The sequence below is a fragment of the Heptranchias perlo genome, chromosome 19, assembly GCF_035084215.1.
Source record: "Heptranchias perlo isolate sHepPer1 chromosome 19, sHepPer1.hap1, whole genome shotgun sequence".
Classification (NCBI taxonomy): Eukaryota; Metazoa; Chordata; class Chondrichthyes; order Hexanchiformes; family Hexanchidae; genus Heptranchias; species Heptranchias perlo.
This window is the reverse complement of record NC_090343.1, coordinates 8,571,423-8,595,639: the sequence shown is the minus strand read 5'-3', so window position 1 is coordinate 8,595,639 and position 24,217 is coordinate 8,571,423. Positions and strand designations below refer to the sequence as shown.

General features: G+C 45.0%; 1 protein-coding gene across 1 annotated transcript in view; it reads left to right on the top strand.

The window, feature by feature from the left end:
• Positions 1 to 4,642: 4,642 nt before the first annotated feature.
• Positions 4,643 to 24,217, top strand: part of slc52a3-1 (solute carrier family 52 member 3-1) — a 33,188-nt gene continuing 13,613 nt past the window's right edge. Inside the window, exons 1-2 of the mRNA XM_068000764.1 lie at positions 4,643 to 4,727; positions 7,577 to 8,720. Of these exons, the coding sequence (XP_067856865.1) occupies positions 7,660 to 8,720 (1,061 nt within the window). The 5' untranslated portion in view covers positions 4,643 to 4,727; positions 7,577 to 7,659. The remainder of the gene's footprint in view (positions 4,728 to 7,576; positions 8,721 to 24,217) is intronic.

The following is a 24,217-nucleotide window of genomic DNA, read 5'->3' as shown; positions in this document are numbered from 1 at the left end:
CCTCTGGTATCATATACTCATCTGTCCTTATCCCAGTGCCTGCATAACAAATGCAGGTAGCCCGACCTTGGCGGGTCAGAGTAGTCTTGTGTTCGCTGCCTCTGCTTCACGACAGGCTGTCAGCGAGCTATTCTGTCTCCTGCAAGTTAAACTGCAGACAGCTTTCACCACAAGACACAACTCATCCATGGGTGTGACTACTTTGTTAAAAATCTATGTACCAGATCCCAACCAACCCTCTTCCCTCCCACGCCAAATCAGTCTGCCAACTGACCACAGATGCCCCACATTTATGTCTTGCCCAGGTTTATGCCACCCCACCCCTCCTCCCAAAATTGTACAGTGACACCGAATATGTTTCTATCTTATATATTAAAAAAATGCTGCTCTCTAATTGTGAGCAGCAGTTCTTTCCTCGCCCGAATTCCCACACCTCGGTCGATCAGCATGCTCCCTCCACTCCAGAAACTGGTGCAGGGAGCAGAGCTAAATTAATGCAATTTAATGAGCTAACTTCGCAATATCCGGCGAGACCAGTTTTCCATATTGTCAGGCCCCCCTGCAGCGATCCTAACACTTACGTCAGGATTGTAAAATCAGCCCCTTCATTTGCAATCCTCCATTTTTGTATCTTGGTGAGTCCACCATTTTAAAAACTGTATGAAATAAAGACAGAAATTTCCCTATTTGTCATAGCCATCTTAATTTCCAGAGTGAGTTGCAGGTAACAGTTGGCCAAGGTAGTGATTCATTGTTTATTTTCTGTGGTTTATGGGCAAATCCTCTTGTTGCTTGTTTCACCTCCTCCCTTCACACATTCTTTCCCAGTTGTGCTGGCTCTATTTTGTCTCTCTCAAAGATCTTTTTTCGTTATCGGATAGTAAACGTCACTGGCAAAGATGGCATTTATTGCCTGTCCCTAGTTGCCCTTGAGAAGGTGGTGGTGGTGGGCCAACTTCTTGAACCACTGCAGTAGCGGTTTTGATACAACTGATTGGCTTGCTTGACCACGTCAGAGAGCAGTTAAGTGTCAACCACGTTTGGATGTGGGTCTGGAGTCACATTTAGGCCGGACCGGGTAAGGATCGCAGGTTTCCTTCCCTAAAAGACATTGGTGAAGCAGTTGGGTTTTTATGACAATCTGGTCACTTTTTTTTGTAAACTGAATTCAAATTCTCAAACTGCCCTGGTGGGAACTCTTATTCTCTGGATTACTAGTCCAGTAACATAACCACTACACAGTCGTATCTGAAGCTATGCCCCTCTTGATTTCGTCTGGATTCGTGCATGATCTCTGGGTTCATGTTTGATCAAAGGGGTTAATGCAGGATCTCCCAGCCATACAATTCAACAGCTTGAGAAATCATTTTGAAGGGGTCAAGAGTTTACACGCGATCAAGCTGAGCATTAGCTGCCATTAAATGATTGAATCTAACTGAACTCGCATTAAGGAGCAAAAAGTAATATTATCCAACGGTGCTAGTTATAAGTTGTACTTGTACTGGAAATGTCCTGCTGTCTTGGAGATTGACCCAATCTAGATAATTACTTCGCAATGCCTCACTGTGATCACTGGAGGGCGCTGCTGTTTCACTAGTAATCTGTCAGCAAAGTCTGCAGAATACAGCGGACTCTCAATCCAAAGTTACTTAGAATCATAGAATCTTACAGCACAGAAGGAGGCCATTTGGTCCGTCGTGCCTGTTTCCGGCTCTTTGAAAGAGCTGTCCAATTTAGTCCCACACCCCAGCTTTCTCCCCATAACCCTGCAAATTAGTCCTCTTCAAGTACATGTCCAATTGCCTTTTGAAAGTTCCTATGGAATCTGCTTCCCCCGCCCTTTCAGGCAGTGCCTTCCAGATCTTAACAACCCTCTGTGTGAAAAATTCTCCTGATTTCCCCTCTAGTTCTTTTGCCAATTATTTTAAATCTGTGACCTCTGGTTACCAGCCTGAGGAAACAATTTCTCCATATTTGCTCTATCAAAACCCTTCATAATTTTGAATACCTCTATTAGGTCTCCCCTTAACCTTCTCTGCTCTAAGGAGAACAACCCCAGCTTCTCCAATCTCTCCACATAACTGAACTCCCTCATCCTGGTAAACCTCCTCTGTACCCTCTCCAAAACCTTGACATCCTTTCCAAAGTGTGGTGCCCAGAATTGTACACAATACTCCAGCTGAGGCCTAACTAATGATTTGTAAAGGTTTAGCATGACTTCCTTGTTTTTGTATTCAGTGCCACTATTTACAAAACCAAGTATCCCATAGGCTTTCTTAACCTTATCAACTTGCCCTGCCACCTTCAAAGATTTGTGAATCTGTACCCCCAGGTCCCTCTGCTCTTGCACCCCCCTCAAAATAATACCATTTAGATTATACTGCCTCTCCATTTTGTTCCTCCCAACAGTCCTGCAGTCTGCTACTATCCTCCTCACTATTTATTATGTTGCCAAGTTTTGTATCATCTGCAAACTTCGAAATTGTACTCCCTATACCCAAGTTCAGGTTATTTAAATATAACAAGAAAAGCAATGGTCCTAATACTGATCCCTGGGGGACCCCCCTGCATACTTCTCTCCAGTCCGAAAAACATCCGTTCACCACTACTCTCTGCCTCCTATCCCTTAGTCAGTTACGTACCCAAGTTACCACCGTCCTTTAATCCAATGTGCCTCTATTTTCCGAATACGTGGTACTTTATCAAATGCCTTTTGAAAGTCCATTTATACAACATCTACTGCACTACCTTCATCAACCCTGTCTGATACACAATCAAAGAACTCGATCAGGTTAGTCAGATACAATTTGCCTTTAACAAATCCGTGCTGGCTGTCCTTTATTAACCCATGCTTCTCCAAGTGAGAATTAATTTTGTCCTTGACAATGCTCTCTAGTAGTTTTCCCACCATTGATGTTAGACTCACTGGCCTGTAGTTACCAGGTTTTTATCCCTCTCCCCTTTTTTGAACAGGGGTGTAACATTTGCAATCCTCCAGTCCTCTGGCACCACTCCCATATCCAAGGAGGATTGAAAGATTATGGTCAGAGCTTCTGCTATCTCCACCCTTGCTTCCCTCAGCAACCTGGGGTGTATCCCACCTGGAACAGGGGGACTTGTTAACTTTGAGTGATGCCAACCTATTTAGCACCTCCTTTCTATCTATTTATATCCTATCCAATATCCCCACTCCCTCCTCCTCCACTGCATTAACTTTATCCTCTTCTTTTGTGAAGACAGATGCAAAGTCCTCATTCATTACCTCAGCTACGCCCTCTGCCTCCACAAGAAGATTTCCTTCGTTGTCCCTAATTGGCCCCACCATTCCTTTAACTATCCTTTTTACTTTTTATATATTTATAAAAGATTTCCCTTTTACATACCCACTAATCTTTTCTCATATTCTCCGTTTGCCCTTCTTATAACCTTTTTCGATTTCTTCCTACAATTTCCTCCTACTGGCTGATTTTCTACGGTATTCTGTACCTGACATTTGTCATAATGTCAAAGAGCCTCAACGGGAGCTCGAGGAACAGCCCCTCATCTTTCAATCAGGCACTTTACAACCTTCCAGACTCAACAATGATTTCAATAACTTCAGATCATGACCACTGCTCCCATTTTTTCGGACAGCAGCTGCTGGTAATGGTTCTGCTGTTGCCATTTACAGCTCCTCTAGACCCATCTTTTGTTTCTTTACTTGTCCCATTCCCACCTTCCTTGCCCTGCACCATCATCCCTTTTGACATTTAATCACTCCTGGCCCTGACCCTATCACAGACCTTCCCTTTTCTTCTTTCCTCCACCCCCCCCACTCCACTTTCCCTGGCTCTGTACTTGTTAAAAACTGTTAAATCTTCAACTTCTTCCAGTTCTGACGAAAGGTCATCGACCTGAAACGTTAACTCTGTTTCTCTCTCTACAGACGCTGCCTGACTTGCTGAGTATTTCCAGCATTTTCTGTTTTTATTTCAGATTTCCAGTATCCGCAGTATTTTGCTTTCGATTTGTCATAAGCCTCCTTTCTCTGTTTTATTTTAACCCCTATTTCCTTTGTCATCCAGGGAGCTCGAGCTTTGGATGCCATATCGTTCCTCCTTATGGGAATATGCTTGGTTTGTGCCCAAACTATCTCTGCCTTGAAGACCTGCCATTGCTCATTTAATGTCTTGGCCAATCCAAGATAATTCCAATAATCTGACAATACAAATATTTTAAATGCTAAATTTGAACTTTGCTGACTTATTCATGTTGCTTAATTCAAATCATTAGGTAATTCAAATTTTTTTAGCACAACAATTGACTTGAACTATCAGGAGTAGAACTGTACTGAAATACGCAGTTATTAGCTTGTGCAGAATTACATAGGAATGTGAGAGGGTGTGGGCTGGTCTCACTGTATAACCAAGCAGCTTTTAGTCATAATTTTTTGAAAATCACTTCTGTTTTTAATGTGCTCAAGTGAGACGTGGAAGATTAAATGTATCTTTCTTCTGGGTCTAAACTCATAAAGCACACCTTGATCTTATCAGGTAGAGAATGACTGCTGGAATGCGGCCATAGTACAAAGTGGTGGTAGGGGGCAGTGTTATTGGTTAAAGCAACCTTGAGGGTTGTGGTTTGGAGTTGTGCCTACGAGGGGCTGGAGCCTGAACAGCGTACAGTCTCATCAGTGTTACGCTCCAGGCTAAGACTACAAGAACTTCTTTGGCCATTTCCTTCTGCAGGTCAGAAACTCTCTCTTGTTTTTTTTTCTCTCTTAGGGAAAGTCTGAACTGCTCTGGATGTTTCAAGCCCCATCACCACTTATTCTGGGTACTGCTTTACGTTGGTTAGCAACCAGGGAGAAAGAAGAGAAGTGGTGTAATGCCTTTCCTTATCCTGACCCCCTCCAAACACTCGAGCTTTTGGAGCGCTGAGATGTGTGGCTAAAGCCTTTGTAAAGTGAACCTAACTCAGCAATCAAAGGATCAGGTCGTTAATGTAAAGGGTGCTGAAAGGCTCATTACCTCCCTCATAAATTAAAAGGAAGGCCCAGTGATTGGATTCTCCTAATACAGCAATGCCACCCGTAAAAAAATTTAAAAAAAAACTTTTTTATTTAAATTAAAACTTTTATAAAAAAAAAACAGAATCGAAATGTTTAGAAGGGAGATAGGAAATCGCTAGGGAAAGAAAAATATGAAAGAGTACATGGAAACAGCAGGAAAATGGGACCAGAGTAGATGGTTCCAGTGCAGCCAGCTGCGGCACGTGCTCGATGGGCTGGAATGGCCTCCTTCTGTGCGTACATGTCTATGGTTCTTTGAAAGTTACTGTTATATAAAGCTCTGGTCAGACCTCATTTATGAGTTCAGTCCCTAGTGTTGGGGGTTACATGATTCTAGTCAGGGTGGCTGCAGCAGCGTTACAATTAACTTTAATGCCCCTCAGCAAAGGAGTGTGGGGAGAATAGTGGCCTTCTGATCGCTATCCAGTGACCTCTTGGAAAGTGCAAGTGTGTGGATGTTGAGAGAGAACGGGATTGTGTTTGGCTGTGATGGCAACCCCCGCCCCCCCCTTCCAACCCCGGTCAAATATTCTGCTGACGTGACTACGGGCCACTTGCCGAGACATTGCAGAGTGACAGTTGCCATGGAGATGTACCTCATTGCGGAAACGACCCCATCCATTCAGCAAAAGAGAAAATAAAAATCTGGACGTTTTTTTCTTTAGTGCACCCAGCAATGTATCATTAAAGGAGTAAGAAAATTTGGGAGTGGCTGCTGTGAATGTTAAAGTCTGTATCTATGGACATGCCCCCTTGTGATTTCTCTTTCTTCGCAAAGAATACCTAAAACAAATACACTTTAAAGACTCCTGCACAGTCTTTGTTAATCATTCATTTACTGAGCGTAATAATGGAGTGGATACACTCCACTGATGTTGACCTTGGAGTGTTTCCATGAGTGAGTGTTGGTGCCAGTAATATCAATGTATAACAACAACTTGCACTAATACAACACCTTTAACAAACAAGATGTCTGAAAGGGGGATTGGTCACATGGCAGTAGGTGGTGGGGAAGAGTTAGAAGAGCTGACTGAAATGGGGGGGGGGGGGGGGGAGTCGATTTTAACGAGAGGCGGGATTGGTGCACGGGGGCGGGTGGGGAAGGGTCGGGGCGAGAGGCAAGCTCACGTGTCGGCCTCACGAGATGCCCGGAGGCATTTTAGTTCCCGGGGCCTCATTTTGCTGAGGAATGTCGGATCGTAGCCCAAACCTGGCAGAAATCAGTACCTGGCCCGCTGGCAGGAGCGGGATTTCGGGCGGCCATTGAGGACCCAATGGAAAGGTCCCCGGCACTCAGGTAGGTCGTAAAGGGGGAGTGGGGGTGGGGGAGTCCGGTGGTGATCGCAGTCAAGAGCAGGAGGGGAGGCCCCAGGCCCACTCCTGCTCCTCGTAGCCTACAAGGAAACCTTACAAATGTTTAACTTACCATGTCCTCTTCTGGCCCTCGATCCAGCTACCAGCAGGTTTGGCCTGGCGGGGAAGCTACCACTGCTTACCCCTCCCCCCTCCACCCCCCCCCCCCCCCCACCTCGGGTCTCCGGTTAATATTCAGTCGGGGCCCGATGAGGTCATTGGAGCCCGATCTGCATATTTAAAGAAGGACCTCGCTGGCTTCGGATGAGTTTCCTTGCCGCAATGCAATTTAAAACTAAAGTTGGCCAGATCAGCACGAGAAGCCAGTGGGTAAGTTCATTTAACAGCCCCCCCACGCTCGGTTTTCAGCAGGTGGGTGGAGTTAAAAGACCCCCCCCCCCCCCCCATCCTCCCCATCCCACCCAAAGTGTGGTTGAAGAGGTGGGTTTTGCGGAGGCTTCGGAAGCTGGCGAGAGATGTAGCAAGGCAGAGGGCTTTAGGAAGAGTGCAGGAGTGGCGATGGTTGTGCTGACAGTACTGAAGTGGAGGGAGGAAGGACTGTGCGATAGACTGGAGTTGGAAGAGTGGAGGGTTTGAACAGGGATGCAGGAGGGTCACATTGGGAGAGTGGAGCAAGGTCACGGAGGGCTCTGCAAATGAGGAAGAGGATTTTGAATCAATGTGCTGGGGGGAATGGGAAGCCAGTGGAGATGGACAAGAATAGGAGCACATAAAATTACATTGAATGTACAGCTCATAAACAGGCTATTGGCCCAATAGGTCCATGTCAGTGTTTATGCTCCACACGAGCCTCCTCACACCCTTCTTCATCTAACCCCATCAACATATCCTTCTATTCCTTTCTCCCTCATGCGTTTATCTAGCTTCCCCTTAAATGCTAGTCGCCTCAACTACTCCATGTGTGTAGCAAGTTCCACATTCTAAACACACTCTGGGTGAAGAAGTTTCTCCTGAATTCCCTATTGGATTTATTGGTGATAGGGAGCGGGACTTAATATGGGATATGATGTGAGTGGCTCAATTCCGGACCCCGGGGATGGGGTGCTGTTTTACGCATAGGTGTACTCCATAAGCAAAGAATACAAATCCCACTGTTTTGGAGCACCTTATTTGATAAACGTATGATTATTTTATTGTTACTTTGCATTTCAGGAGGCGATGCCTAGCTCCCATCAGTCCTGTACCTTCTAATGCAAATGAACGCCATCCCATAGACTGATCTGTATCACAGCACCATGTCCCTGCTCATCCACATACTGGCCTGTATATTTGGCACCGGCTCATGGGTGGCCATCAATGGACTTTGGGTGGAGCTTCCGCTTATTGTGAATGTGTTGCCTGAAGGTTGGGAGTTGCCCTCTTACCTCACTGTCATCATTCAACTGGCCAATGTGGGACCTCTGTTTGTCACTCTCCTGCACAAGTTTGCCCCAGGGAAGATGAAGGAGATCATTGCCATCTACATTATTATCAGCATCGGAATACTGGCCAGCTTGCTGATGATATTCTTCTGGAGGGAAACTACGCTAGTGGCCGATAAGTCTCATAGTACAGCGTTTCTTATACTGACGTTTTTCTTGTCACTAGTGGACTGCACATCTTCAGTGACCTTTCTTCCTTTCATGATGAGACTCCAGACAAAGTACATGACCACCTACTTCATTGGAGAAGGTCTGAGTGGATTTGTCCCTGGCCTTGTGGCACTAGGCCAAGGTGCTGGGATGGCCCAGTGTGTGAATGTTTCAAAGCCAGCCAACGTGACCATTGGTAACTTCACAAACGGGGCAACTGTTTACCAGATTGAAACTCATTACTTACCTGCCAACTTCTCTACTGAAATATTCTTAGCTTTCCTCACGGCTATGATGGTTTTCTGCTTGGTGGCTTTTGTTTCCCTCACACGGTTACCTCACAAGGAGTCTAATGAAGAGCTAGTGTCTAACCAAGTGGTGCATATCTCAACTACTGAATTAGAACTGAATAAATACATCTCTGAGGGACCAGCGGATACACAAAGTTCCAGTCTAACTAGTCTGCAGATGGGGGTGGCTAAAGCTAAGCTCACAGCTGAAACACAAAATATGGCAACTGGTATATTCACTAAGTACTCCAGGCACCAGCTTCTGTTCATTTATCTTCTGGTTGCCTGGGTGAATTCATTGACCAATGGATTCCTACCATCAGTGCAGACCTTTTCATGCATCCCCTATGGAAACACTGCTTACCACCTGTCTGCTGCTTTGAGTTCCATGGCCAATCCTGGCGCTTGCATCATTGCTTTGTTTCTACCCAACAGGTAGGCAACCCAGAATGTAATGGAATTTGGATACGGTGGAGATTATGTAGTGGAACCATTCTAATGTCTTTTATAATGCAACAGAACTGAGCTAGGACAAACCATGAATTGCAAAGTAATGTCTGCTGCCTCAGTACAGTTTGGGACTGTCCCTGAGCCAACTTGTTGGGAAATGACTCTGTAGGAGCCATTGCCTGATATCCCTGGAAAACTCCTCATAGGTATAAATTTTGGTGATTTTCCTAACAACAAATTACTGGACAAATGGATCAAGAATAATAGCATTTCTCATATCTTTTCAGCCAAAGTCTCTCCTCCCCCTTCCCCCCCACCCCCCCCCACGAAGGTAGCAACTAGTGGTGAGGCGCAGTCCCACGGGTAAGGACAACCCAATGGTACCTGTACAATCATAGAAGTTTGCAGCACCGAAAGAAGCCATCGTGTCTGTTCTGGCTATTTGCTGGAGGAACTCAAATCTATTCCCACTGCCCTGTAAATGGTCCCCACGTATTTAGCATTGGGACCAACACCTGCACAGATTGGGTGCAGGCTGTCCCCCCTGCTAAATTGGTGTGATTTGCGCCCTGTTTTATGCTCGGAAAATGGGTGCAACACATGCCGATTTCCACCCCCAGGGAGACAAGTTATTGGGTGGGTGAGTGTGCATGGAGGGTGAGGCAAGCGAGGTATTGGGAATTGAGCAGGGGAGCCAGTAGAAAGGTAGGCAGAGCACTGAGAATCAGGCAGGCAGGTGGGCCATCAGTGAGGGAAAAGCAAATGCAAGTGTGCCCCAAAATACACCCAAATTGGCACCTATGCCGCTGGTTGTCACTCAGATTCTGATGAAGCGTAATACTGGGAGTCATCTGACACTACATGTCATCTCCTGACATTGGATGTAAGTCCCATCAAAAAATGGGGATATTATAATATTTTGTAGCCTCGTATAAATACCTTGAGGCACTTAGGTTCTTGAGTTATTTCTAGAATGACCAAATTGTATCTCCTGCTAACTACAAGACATGCTTTCAGCCAATCGCCTATCAGAAATCAGAAGAGGCAGTTCCAAACAGGGACAGATGGGCATTGGCTGTAATAATCAAGTAACTTGTATGTAGAAAAGGTACATTTTTAAAAGTAAGACAAACGCTGGGGGAGCTTGCTGTGTCACCATTCACATTTTAGTCATGGAAAAATACGGATTATTTTCGATCTTTCAGAATCACGAGGACAGTGGGAGGCTGGTGAGCAGAGCTTCTTGAGTATGTTTGAATATACCCGTGGAGTTCTGCCTTCTTACCCTCACAATGGTGTACGTTGGCAGTGAAAATGAGGCTCCTACTTACATTGCAGTGAAACCGAAGGAATATTTAACCCGAGTGCAGTTTGAATGTGGCTTTGATAGGATTGTCTCACCTTTTGCCTTATCTTTCTTTCCCTTTTAATTTTTTTCTCTCTCTGTTCTCTTCCTAGCTATCGAGGCTAAAAGATTTAAATAATGTGGTCAGGTTACATTGAACGTACGCACAATGATGGACAGGAAAAGGCCCTCTAGTCCAGCGAGCCTGTCCCACACAATTGTGGTATCTTGTGATGCACTCTCCACCCCCACCCAAAACCATGTGATCTCCTGGGAGAGGCAAAAAAAAACCAAATTAAATCCCAGGCCAATTTTGGGGGGAAAAAAAATCTGGGAAATTCCTCTCCGACTCCTTTGGTGATTGAAGCTAGTCCAGGAGATCACTCTGGCCCTGATAATTCTATGCAGTACCTATTTTCTTTGTAAGAGGTGATCTCCGCCCTACCCAGAAACAGGTCCGACTCTCGCTTGAGTGAATCGGCGCCCACCGTACGAGCAGGCGGCCCGTTCCAGAGGCTTGTATACTGTCGAGTAGAGAAGGTTAAGGGGTGATCTAATTGAGCTGTTTAAGGTATTGACAGGGTAGATAGTGAGAAACTATTTCCTCTGATGCGGGGGGTGTGTGGGGGTGGGGGGTGCAGTCCAGAACAAGAGAACATAACCTTAAGATAAGAGCTAGGCCGTTCAGAGGTGATGTCAGGAAGCACTTCTTCACACAAAGGGGAGTGGAAATCTGGAACTCTCTTCCCCCAAAAAAGCTGTTGAGGCTGGGGGTCAGTTGAAAATTTCAAAACTGAGATTGATAGATTTTTGTTCACTATGGATGTTAAGGGTTACGGAACCAAGGCAGGTAAATGGGAGTTGAGATACAATTCAGCCATGATCTGATTGAATGGCGGAACAGGCTCGAGAGGCTGAATGGCCCCCTCCTGTTCCTAGGTTCCTATTCCCTCCTTATTTTCTGTTTCATTGTTTATTAGTTCTTTCCTCATTCTACCTTCTCTTTCTGTCTTCACATCCCATCTCCTGGTTACCGGTGCGACCGGGCAGCAGCTGCCACGTGGAACTATCAGGACTTTCCCCAGCCAGCACCTTCGATATCTCATGTGCCAATGACTGAAGCACAAGACCCCAATGTGTCATCCCGTTATAAAAGTCAGCAATTCGGGGGAGGCTGGGGAAGTTGTTGGGGATGTCACTGTATATGTCACTGAGCCCTTTATTTGCAGTTGGCTTGTCTGTTTGAATTTGACAGAAGTGGTGATTTTGGAAAGTTCTTTCTCTGTGCTGCTCCTTCTTTGATGGACGAGGCCTGAATCCACCAGTGAGGAAGGAGCACTGACAGCTGAGCTTTCCAAGCTGCCGATGCTATCAAAATCAAGCAGGCAAACTCGGCAGCAAAAGAACCTCTCACGAGAGGACTATTTTTAAAAAAATACTCATTCTCGGGATGTGGGCGTCACTGGCAAGGCCGGCATTTATTGCCCACCCCTAGTTGCCCTGAGAAGGTGGGGGGGATGCAACAGAGTGGCTTGCTAGACCACTTGAGAAGGCAGTTAAGAGTCAACCACACCGGCGTGGGACTGGAGTCACATATAGGCCTAATCCAGGGTAAGGACGACAGGTCTAAGAACATAAGAAATAGGAGCAGGAGTAGGCCATACAGCCCCTCGAGCCTGCTCCGCCATTCAATAAGATCATGGCTGATCTTCAACCTCAACTCCACTTTCCCGCCTGATCCCCATATCCCTTGATTCACCTAGAGTCCAAAAATCTATCTATCTCAGCCTTGAATATACTCAACAACTCAGCATCCGCAGCCCTTTGGGGGAGAGAATTCCAAAGATTCGCAACCCTCTGAGTGAAGAAATTCCTCCTCATCTCAGTCTTAAATGGCCGACCCCTTATCCTGAGACCATGCCCCCTAGTTTCCTTCCGTAGAGGACATTATTGAACCAGTTGGGTTTTTACGACAATCAGACAGCTTCGTGGTCACTTTTATTGAAACCAGCTTTTTGATTTCCAGATTTTTTAAACTGAATTCAAATTCTCAAACGTGCTAGACAAATATAAGAAACAGAGTGAACTGCATACTCTGTCCCCAGCATAATTTTGTTGATGGTTACATCACTCGGTGCAAGCGTTTTATTGCTGTTTCTTTTGCGTTCTGTCCCCGGAGAGGGAGAATGAATGGTAAGCAGGCAAGGCTTGCCCAGAATCCACATAATGAAAGTCCTTAATAAAACCTACAGCACCTACAGTTTTAACAGGGGACGTTCAATGTTGCTGGATGCTAGAAAAATCCTCCCTCCCTAGCATCCCTTTGCTCCTTGCTCCCTTCAGTAACAGAAAGCAAAAGAAAACCATCAGGTTTGGATTTGCCTGCATTGCAGTCGGAAGATCACAATCTCCCCCAGCAGAGTTGGGAGGCCTTTGTCTGGGTCTGCGATAGAGGTTTGTAAGGGCAGTTGGTAATAAGTGCCCATAGTCCAGATGGTGATAGTCCATTTGACCTCTGTCGTATCCATGCGTATGTACTTATCCACTTCCCTGGATGGTGATTAAGAATGAAACTAAACCATGGCTGATTTTTTTTTTCTTCACACTGAAGCAAATGTCTGACTGAGATCAGAATCTGGGCCCTTCCTAATCTTTATTTTTTTTAATTCTTTTAAAAAATTTTATGCTCACTCCCAGACCAGGTTTTTCACAGCCAAATGCAGAATAAAGTTTCCTCTACTCTGCCCCAATGCCAACTGTACCAGTGTGACAGAGTCTCTCTATTTCCCACACTAGGCATCCTGCAGCCTCTCTGAGTGAGATTGCCAGTTAGGGACAGTTGTGTGCTGCATGCCTGCACGCCCTAGTGACTGGATTGAGAATGCCAAAATACCTTTCACATACGTGCCTTACAGCTAACAGACAGAGCATTAGGTTCCAGTGTGAAGAGCTAGAGCCTATCCCATTTTAGCGCATAGTATTTTAGATATGGAGAAACTATTTCCACTGGTGGGGAAATCAAGAGCGAGGGAACATAATCTTAAAATTAGAGCCAGTCCACTTAGGAGGGAAATCAAGAAGCAGTTTTTCACACAAAGGGTAGTAGAAATCCGGAATTCTTTTCTCCCAAAAGGCTGTGGAAGCTGGGACAATTGGAGCTTTCAAGACTAAAATGAATAGATCTTTGTTAGGTAAGGGAATCAAGGGATATAGAGCAAAGGTGGGCATCTCCAGTTGAGGTACAGATCATCCATGATCTAATTGAATGGCTTGAGGGATTGAATGGCCTCCTCCTGTTCCTATCTTCCCCCTTCCTGGTCTGGATGGTTCAGTACCATATGAGATGGAGCATGTACTGAGCCCAGGTTTTTCATTTTCAACAGCTAATCTGTTAGATCAGCCAGAAATATCAAGCAACGAAATTTGGCTGCGAGCAAAATGCACACTTTTAATCAGAATGAATTGTTCTGCTTTGCAGAAAGTTTAAATATAGACTTGTTATTGTGAAAGAGGAAAGCTGACTTGCTGTTGCTTAGTCCTTAGGGCACAGTGGAGCGTGTTTTATGAATCAATGGATATCTGCTTGGGAATATGATTGGAGGTTTTACTAGTAACAAAAGACAGAGCTACTCAAATATTCCATATAACATGATGGTTCCTGTACTGCTGGGACCTTGGAGATGCCAGGTCTGAATAATCGAGGCGGAAAGATGCATCATTTCTGTTCAGTTTTGCTCAATTATCTTTGGGTTCAGGGAGAAATTTTGCAGAACTTTTCATCAAGAGATTAAATAAATGGCAAAGATTACACATGATCTGAAGATAAAGTCCGTGATGGGGCAAATTGTAAATGGTCTGAAGATAGAGTCCTCAATGGGGCAGATTGTACATGGTCTGAAGATAATCCATGATCGGGCAAATTTTACATGGTCTGAGAATCGAGCAGGCATTTTTTTTCATTTGGTTTTTTATATAAAAAAAATAATGTCTGCAGTCACTGAATACCATATTTCTATCTGCAAGTCAGCTGATTCCCTTAAAGGTATATTGCAGCTTTAGTTTTCGGACAGTGATCATTTTAAAACTGAGAGTTCAGTTCATTATGTGAATTTTAATTGTTTTAAGGTGAGGAATGCAATTGGAAGCAAAAAAAAAACATTTGATTACTTCTGGCCCCAATTTTCAGCACCTAGCAATTCCAGTTTAAGTGAAGAACAACTAGATGCAGAGCAAAGAATAAGTTAGGAAGCACTGTAAGTGGTGTGGATGGGAGCAGGAAGTTACAAAGGGACATTGACAATCTAAGTAAGTGGATAAAACTATGGCAGATGGAGTTCAATGTGAGGAAATGTGAGGTCATTCACTTTGGACCTGAGAAAGACAAATTGGAATATTTTGTTAAAGGTGAGAGACTAGAAGCTGTGGAGGAGCAAAGGGATTTAGGTGTCCATGTACACAAATTACTAAAAGCTTGCATTCCCTTGAGTCTAGAAGGTTGAGGTGTGATCTAATTGAGGTATTTAAGATGATGAAAGGACTTGATAGGGTATATACAGAGAAACTTTTTCTTCTGATGGAGAATTCGAGAACAAGAGGACACCAGGGGAAGGTGACAGCGGCCAGGTTCATGGCACTGTGGCTGGCTCTGCTGCACAGGAGGGCAGGAAAAAGAGTGGCAGAGCTATAGTGATAGGGGACTCGATTGTAAGGGGAATAGACAGGCATTTCTGCGGACGCAACCGAGACTCCAGGATGGTATGTTGCCTCCCTGGTGCAAGGGTCAGGGATGTCTCGGAGTGGCTGCAGGACATTCTGGAGGGGGAGGGTGAACAGCCAGTTGTCGTGGTGCATATAGGTACCAACGATATAGGTAAAAAACGGGATGAGGTCCTACAAGCTGAATTTAGGGAGTTAGTAGTTAAACTAAAAAGTAGGACCTCAAAGGTAGTAATCTCAGGATTGCTACCAGTGCCACGGGCTAGTCAGAGTAGGAATGACAGGATAGCTAGGATGAATATGTGGCTTGAGAGATGGTGCAAGAAGGAGGGATTCAAATTCCTGGGCCATTGGAACCGGTTCTGGGGGAGGTGGGACCAGTACAAATTGGACGGTCTGCATCTGGGCAGGACTGGAACCAATGTCCTAGGGGGAGTGTTTGCTAGTGCTGTTGGGGAGGGTTTAAACTAATGTGGAAGGGGGATGGGAACCGATGCAGGAAGTCAGTGGGAAGTAAAGTGGTGACAGAAACAAAAGGCAGTAAGGGAGAGTGTACAAAACATGACCGGACAGATGGTCTGAGAAAGCAGGGCAAAGACCAAGGGAAGTCTAGATTAAACTGCATTTATTTCAATGCAAGAAGTCTGATGGGCAAGGCAGATGAACTCAGGGCATGGATGGGTACATGGGACTGGGATGTTATAGCTATTACTGAAACATGGCTAAGGGAGGGGCAGGACTGGCAGCTCAATGTTCCAGGGTACAGATGCTATAGGAAAGATAGAGCAGGAGGTAAGAGAGGAGGGGGAGTTGCGTTCTTGATTAGGGAGAACATCACGGCAGTAGTGAGAGGGGATATATCCGAGGGTTCGCCCACTGAGTCTATATGGGTAGAACTGAAAAATAAGAAGGGAGAGATCACTTTGATAGGATTGTACTACAGACCCCCAAATAGTCAACGGGAAATTGAGGAGCAAATATGTAAGGAGATTACAGACAGCTGCAAGAAAAATAGGGTGGTAATAGTAGGGGACTTTAACTTTCCCAACATTGAGTGGGACAGCCATAGCATTAGGGGCTTGGATGGAGAGAAATTTGTTGAGTGTATTCAGGAGGAATTTCTCATTCAGTATGTGGATGGCCCGACTAGAGAGGGGGCAAAACTTGACCTCCTCTTGGGAAATAAGGAAGGGCAGGTGACAGAAGTGTTAGTGAGGGATCACTTTGGGACCAGTGATCATAATTCCATTAGTTTTAAGATAGCTATGGAGAATGATAGGTCTGGCCCAAAAGTTAAAATTCTAAATTGGAGAAAGGCCAATTTTGATGGTATTAGACAGGAACTTTCAGAAGTTGATTGGGAGAGTCTGTTGGCAGGCAAAGGGACGTCTGGTAAGTGGGAGGCTTTCAAAAGTGTGTTAACCAGGGTTCAGGGTAAGCACATTCCTTATAAAGTGAAGGGCAAGGCTGGTAGAAGTAGGGAACCTTGGATGACTCGGGAGATTGAGGCCCTAGTCAAAAAGAAGAAGGAGGCATATGACATGCATAGGCAGCTGGGATCAAGTGGATCCCTTGAAGAGTATAGAGATTGCCAGAGTAGAGTTAAGAGAGAAATCAGGAGGGCAAAAAGGGGACATGAGATTGCTTTGGCAGATAAGGCAAAGGAGAATCCAAAGAGCTTCTACAAATACATAAAGGGCAAAAGAGTAACTAGGGAGAGAGTAGGGCCTCTTAAGGATCAACAAGGTCATCTATGTGCGGAACCACAAGAGATGGGTGAGATCCTAAATGAATATTTCACATCGGTATTTACGGTTGAGAAAGGCATGGATGTTAGGGAACTTGGGGAAATAAATAGTGATGTCTTGAGGAGTGTACATATTACAGAGAGGGAGGTGCTGGAAGTCTTAACGCGCATCAAGGTAGATAAATCTCCGGGACCTGATGAAATGTATCCCAGAACGTTATGGGAGGTTAGGGAGGAAATTGCGGGTCCCCCAGCAGAGATATTTGAATCATCGACAGCTACAGGTGAGGTGCCTGAAGATTGGAGGGTAGCAAATGTTGTGCCTTTGTTTAAGAAGGGCGGCAGGGAAAAGCCTGGGAACTACAGACCGGTGAGCCTGACATCTGTAGTGGGTAAGTTGTTAGAGGGTATTCTGAGAGATAGGATCGACAGGCATTTGGAGAGGCAGGGACTGATTAGGAACAGTCAGCATGGTTTTGTGAGTGGAAAATCATGTCTCACGAATTTGATTGAGTTTTTTGAAGGGGTAACCAAGAAGATAGATGAGGGCTGTGCAGTAGACATGGTCTACATGGACTTCAGCAAAGCCTTTGACAAGGTACCGCATGGTAGGTTGTTACATAAGGTTAAATCTCACGGGATCCAAGGTGAGGTAGCCAATTGGATACAAAATTGGCTTGACGACAGAAGACAGAGGGTGGTTGTAGAGGGTTGTTTTTCAAACTGGAGGCCTGTGACCAGCAGTGTGCCTCAGGGATCGGTGCTGGGTCCGCTGTTATTTGTTATTTATATTAATGATTTGGATGAGAATTTAGGAGGCATGGTTAGTAAGTTTGCAGATGACACCAAGATTGGTGGCATTGTGGTGGCAGTGAAGAAGGTTATCTAGGATTGCAACGGGATCTTGATAAATTGGGCCAGTGGGCCGATGAATGGCAGATGGAGTTTAATTTAGATAAATGTGAGGTGATGCATTTTGGTAGATCGAATCGGGCCAGGACCTATTCCGTTAATGGTAGGGCGTTGGGGAGAGTTATAGAACAAAGAGATCTAGGAGTACAGGTTCATAGCTCCTTGAAAGTGGAGTCACAGGTGGATAGGGTGGTGAAGAAGGCATTCAGCATGCTTGGTTTCATTGGTCAGAACATTGAATACAGGAGTTGGGATGTCTTGTTGAAGTTGTACAAGACATTAGTAAGGCCACACTTGGAATACTGTGTACAGTTCTGGTCACCCTATTATAGAAAGGATATTATTAAACTAGAAAGAGTGCAGAAAAGATTTACTAGGATGCTACCGGGACTTGATGGTTTGACTTATAGGGAGAGGTTGGATAGACTGAGACTTTTTGCCCTGGAGAGTAGGAGGTTTAGGGGTGATCTTATAGAAGTCTATAAAATAATGAGGGGCATAGATAAGGTAGATAGTCAAAATCTTTTCCCAAAGGTAGGGGAGTCTATAACGAGGGGGCATAGATTTAAGGTGAGAGGGGAGAGATACAAAAGGGTCCAGAGGGGCAATTTTTTCACTCAAAGGGTGGTGAGTGTCTGGAACGAGCTGCCAGAGGCAGTAGTAGAGGCGGGTACAATTTTGTCTTTTAAAAAGCAATTGGACAGTTACATGGGTAAGATGGGTATAGAGGGATATGGGCCAAGTGCAGGCAATTGGGACTAGCTTAGTGGTATAAACTGGGCGACATGGACATGTTGGGCCGAAGGGCCTGTTTCCATGTTGTAAACTTCTATGATTCTATAATCTTAAAATTAGAGCTAGGCTATTTAGGAGGGAAATCAGGAATCACTTTTTCCACACAAAGTGTAGTAGAAATCTGGAACTCGCTCCCCAAAAGGCTGTGGATGCTGAGGGTCAATTGGAGCTTTCAAGACTTGTATCGATAGATTTTTGTCAGGTAAGGGTAGCGAGGGATATGGAGCAAAGGCAGGTAAATGGAGTTGAGATACAGATCAGCCATGATCTAATTGAATGGAGGAACAGGCTGAAGGGGCTGAATGGCCTACTCCTGTTTTAATGTTTCCTGTGTAAATCTCCTTTTACCCTTCTCTAACAACGTGGCTTAACCCCAGCCTCGGCGCAGCACAGCCGACTCTTGCCGGCTTATGGCTTCTCCAAGAGAGACTGGCCATTTAAGTTGAATTTGTGCTGAATTGCAGTTCTTTTGTGCTGTTGACTCATACTGATTGGGAACTGGTTTGATCCTGCCCCAAGCTCATTTCAGTCATTAGAAAGAGATGTTGCAAATACCGTTTGGATTTGAATCAAGGTCCCAATGGTTCAGAGCACTAACCTACTGCACCATCCTGACTTTTGCACATGATGCTGATATCCAACCTCTTTCCCAGTGAGTATTGTGAGAAGCTCTTAAAACAAACTAGTGGAACAACAGGCAAGTGCGAACCATGGTCCCTAAAAGCTAGAACCGTCAATCTTACATCTCCGTCTCTGTGTGCTGGGCTTATAATACCATAATTGTCTGCAATCTTTTGAGTTCACAGTTTTCTTGATTATCACCTTTATTGCTGGACAATGAGTGCAATGGAGCCTGCCCAGAGCGGGGATGATGCCACTGAACTCAGGGGAAACCACATTATTGGGCACTCGGGCCAATCTACAACATTCGGAAAAGCTGACGTACTGCTTCAAAAAAGCTGACACAGCCCCAAAAAGCTGACTACTCAAAAAAAAAACAATGTACAACTGAAAAATAGTCCTGTGACCAAGGCCACTGCTTCAGGTTGACTGAACAAGTTAAATTCCTTTTATTTATGTTGGATTTCAAGATTTTTATCAGTGTTTCGGGATCGCATTCTGCATCTCAGTTTGCTTTTCTGTGAAAACTAAAACCCAGTGGCCTCACATATGACATATAAAAAGAAATAGTTACAACGGAAGTGGAACGGGACACAAAATTGTCGTGACTTAAGCTGCAGCTGTATCTTAATATTCATTGGGCAGGAAAAGTACAACACAAAAGTGTAATTTTTGCAGTGGTGGATTTAGAATTTTTTTGAAAGGTGTTGTCAGCTCTGATGGTGCAGAATGTAACTTCTAGCAAGGTTCGGGAGCATGCCACCCCAGGAAATTTTGATTTCGGACACTTTTCGGTGCATTTTCCAGCATTTTGAAGTGTACTGAGACACTTTTTCCACTAGGTTGCCTATAAAGAAAGTTTTTCTATTTAATAAAGTTCATTACTAAAAAAGCAGATGGCAATAAAAACATGACATCTCTGTACATCACAGAAAGTGATTGCAACAAGAATCTTACATCCTAAAATACTTCAACAAGAAAGCAGCTTAACAGAGCTACAGCTGTTTCTCAAGAAAATAAATTGTAAATTGGATGCTTCTAGTTTCTGACCTGAATTCAGCTGGCAAAAAAACCAGGTTGTCTCTTAGCTCGTGAACACTTAGCATTTAGTTTTAGCTCTCCATTAAGGATAACCTTTAAAAGTATTGATCAGGAAGGCTACAGTACTTAGTCAACAAATACAATGTCGATCTTCCATGGAAAGTCAGTCTGTCAAGCTTGTCAGAGCAGAGTAGAGGATCTGTCCAGGCAATGTGCAACAGCAAAACAAAAAATACACATTGTAAACACAGTCTGCACTACTTACACTGACCACGCTTATCATGGGCAGCCGCCTAGATTGGGCAAATGGCACTAACCATTTGCCATTACCATAAGAGTCAATCACAAAGGCATTAAGCTTATAACGTATTAAGCACGCCAACTATTTTGGGCAATTGTAAACAATTTTACAACACCAAGTTATAGTCCAGCAATTTTATTTTAAATTCACAAGCTTTCGGAGGCTTCCTCCTTCCTCAGGTAAATGTTCAGGAGCTCCTTGAAGCCTACGCATTTATACATATAGAACAATACATGGTGTTTACAGACTGCCCCTGCAACTGCCCGTTGCCAAGGCAATCACCGTGTTCAGACAGAGAGGCCTGCAGAACCCCCGAATACACATTCAACAAAAAAACAAACAGGAAAAAAAACAGAGAGAGGCAGAAACATCCGGAAGGCAGAGAAAGCCAGCAAATGACCCATTATATTAAAAACAGATAACATTTGTTCGCTGGTGGGGTAACGTGTAGCGTGACATGAACCCAAGATCCCGGTTGAGGCCGTCCTCATGGGTGCGGAACTTGGCTATCAATTTCTGCTCGACGATTTTGCGTTGTCGTGTGTCTCGAAGGCCGCCTTGGAGTACGCTTACCCGAAGGTCGGTGGATGAATGTCCATGACTGCTGAAGTGTTCCCCGACTGGGAGGGAACCCTCCTGTTTGGCGATTGTTGCGCGGTGTCCGTTCATCCGTTGTCGCAGCGTCTGCATGGTCTCGCCAATGTACCATGCTCTGGGGCATCCTTTCCTGCAATGTATGAGGTAGACAACGTTGGCCGAGTCACAGGAGTATGAACCATGCACCTGGTGGGTGGTGTCCTCTCGTGTGATGGTGGTATCTGTGTCGATGATCTGGCATGTCTTGCAGAGGTTACCGTGGCAGGGTTGTGTGGTGTCGTGGACGCTGTTCTCTTGAAAGCTAGGTAATTTGCTGAGAACGATGGTCTGTTTGAGGTTGGGTGGCTGTTTAAAGGCGAGTAGTGGAGGTGTGGGGATGGCCATAGCGAGGTGTTTGTCCTCATTGATGACATGTTGAAGGCTGCGGAGAACATGGCGTAGTTTCTCCGCTCCGGGGAAGTACTGGACGACAAAGGGTACTCTGTTGGTTGCGTCCCATGTTAGTCTCCTGAGGAGGTCTATGCGATTTTTTGCTGTGGCCCGTCAGAACTGTCGATCGATGAGTCGAGCGTCATATCCCGTTCTTACTAGGGCGTCTTTCAGCGTCTGTAGGTGTCCATCGCGTTCCTCCTCGTCTGAGCAGACCCTGTGTATTCGCAGGGCCTGTCCATAGGGGATGGCCTCTTTGACGTGGTTAGGGTGGAAGCTGGAAAAGTGGAGCATCGTGAGGTTGTCCGTGGGCTTGCGGTAGAGTGAGGTGCTGAGGTGCCCGTCTTTGATGGAGATTCGTGTGTCCAAGAAAGAAACTGATTCTGAGGAGTAGTCCATGGTGAGCTTGATGGTGGGATGGAACTTGTTGATGTTATCGTGTAGTCTCTTTAGTGATTCCTTGCCGTGGGTCCATAGAAAGAAAATGTCGTCGATGTATCTGGTGTATAGTGTTGGTTGGAGGTCTTGTGCAGTGAAGAAGTCCTGCTCGAACTTGTGCATGAAAATGTTGGCGTATTGGGGTGCGAATTTGGTCCCCATGGCTGTTCCGTGTGTTTGGGTAAAGAACTGGTTATCGAAGGTGAAGACATTGTGATCCAGGATGAAGCGGATGAGTTGTAGGATGGCTTCCGGAGATTGGCTGTTGTTGGTGTTGAGTATTGATGCTGTCGCAGCGATGCCGTCATCGTGGGGGATACTGGTGTATAGTGCCGAGACGTCCATCGTGGTGAGAAGTGTTCCTGGTTCAACTGGTCCGTGGGTACTGAGTTTTTGTAGGAAGTCTGTAGTGTCGCGACAGAAGCTGGGGGTTCCCTGTACGATGGGTTTCAGGATGCCCTCGATGTATCCAGAGAGGTTCTCACACAGGGTTCCGTTGCCTGATACGATGGGACGTCCGGGTGTGTTGGCTTTGTGTATCTTTGGGAGGCAGTAGAAGTCTCCCACGCGGGGATTACGTGGGATGAGAGTGCGTAGGATGCTTTGAAGGTCTGGATCGAAGGTCTTGATCAGTTTGTTGAGCTGGTGGGTGTGTTCTTTGGTCGGATCTGCGGGTAACCGTCTGTAGTGTTCCTGGTTGTCCATTTTGGGCAGTTCAGTAAGTACTTACCCTGTACGTACCCATTTAGAAATGCTTTGCTGATTTCAGGCAAAGTCAGGTCTTCAAGCAGCTTCAATCGACTGTTCGCACCTGGTTAAAGTGCGATCACCTCAGCAATGAGATTCTGGATGTAACCGCGAACAATTAGGAGAGGTAATTGCTAAGTGGAGACCTCTTGTTTTATTACTTTGCTTTTTGGTTTTACTCACCGAGTAAAGTGGGCAAAGCGTGTTAACATCAATGCGCCCGCTGTAAACAGTGGGGACCGTAAAGGTTTTTAAATTTTCCATGGCCAAGAGAGCATTGGAATAGTCAGGTCTGGAGATAACAGAAGCATGGATGAGGGTTTCAGCAGCAGAAGGGCTGAGGCAGGGGCGGAGAAGGGCGATATTACCATATTATCAGGGCTATCATGTCCAAAATGTGAATGGTTGGCAACTATGCATCATGGTAACCTCGTAGCAACGGGCATTAGGTTTGTGGAATATTGCCAATGGTGCGTTCCATATTGTTATTTGCTTTACGACTTACAGAACTTATGCACTTGTGAGTAATGATTGAAAACTAATATTTGTGGAGGTCTCCTCAGTGTCAATCGGAATGTCCTATTTCTAGATAGAAAGAATATCTCTTGAAATCGAGGCACAGTGAATACTTTTTTCCTATGTTGGCTTAAGCCTATGCAACTGCTGCAAACTACATTCTTTGATTGGAAAAAGCGCATAGAGGATGATCCTACTGATGCACTACAAGAACTTGTGAAAGACAGGCTCCTTGTAATTGTTGAACTTCACTGGGTAGCAACCATCTTACTCCATTAGGTGTGAAGCTGGTAATAAAAACTGGAATCATAAGACTATAAGAGATCGGAGCAGGAGTTGGCCGTTCAGCCCCTCAAGCCTGCTCCGCCATTCATTGAGATCATGGCCGATCTGATTTTTACCTCAACTCCACTTCCCCGCCCTTTCCCCCATACCCTTTGACATCGGCATTGGACTTGGCACAAGGGACAATTCCTAAGTTTAATTCCAGTTTTTGACATTTCCAAGACAAATGGTTTTTTTTTTAAATGTCACTTTAAACAGTTACAAGCACTTTTTGGCAAATTCACTCTCAGAGGTGAAACAGATAAAAGTTTAATCAATAACCAATCCAGTAGGGAATTCAGGAGAAACTTCTTTACCCAGAGAATGGTTAGAATGTGGAACTCGCTATCACATGAAGCAATTGAGGCGAATAGCATAGATGCATTTCAGGGGAAGCTAGATAAGTACATGAGGGAGAAAGGAATAGAAGGATATGCAGATAGGGTGAGATGAAGTAAAAAGAGTGGGAGGAGGCTCGTGTGGAGCCGAAACACCGGCGTAGACCGGTTGGGCTGAATGGCCTGATTCTGTGCTGTAAGTTCTATGTAATGTAATTCTATGTAACCCATGTAAACATTGGCTCATAAGCAGGAGCTATAACATTCTGATTGGCCAACCTCTCAATGGGGCAGAATCTAAACAGTGGCTGAACCACTCTCTCACCCCATTTGTTTTAGGGACAGGTTTCAGTTTGTGTCTGAATTGAACCTAATACATTTAGCACTTACAGTGGAATATTTACCCTGGAACAGTACATCTGCTGTACGGTGTCAAATTACAGTGTGACACCTGCTGCAAGATATTTTGATAGAGAAGGAAAGGAACAAGAATTCAAATCAGTCTATTTACACAAGCCCAGTTTGATCCAAGTTCATATAGACCTAGCAGCAAGATGTGGAGAGTTTTTACAAAGTAAAGCTACGTAACTTAAAATGTATTTTAATGCAAATTGG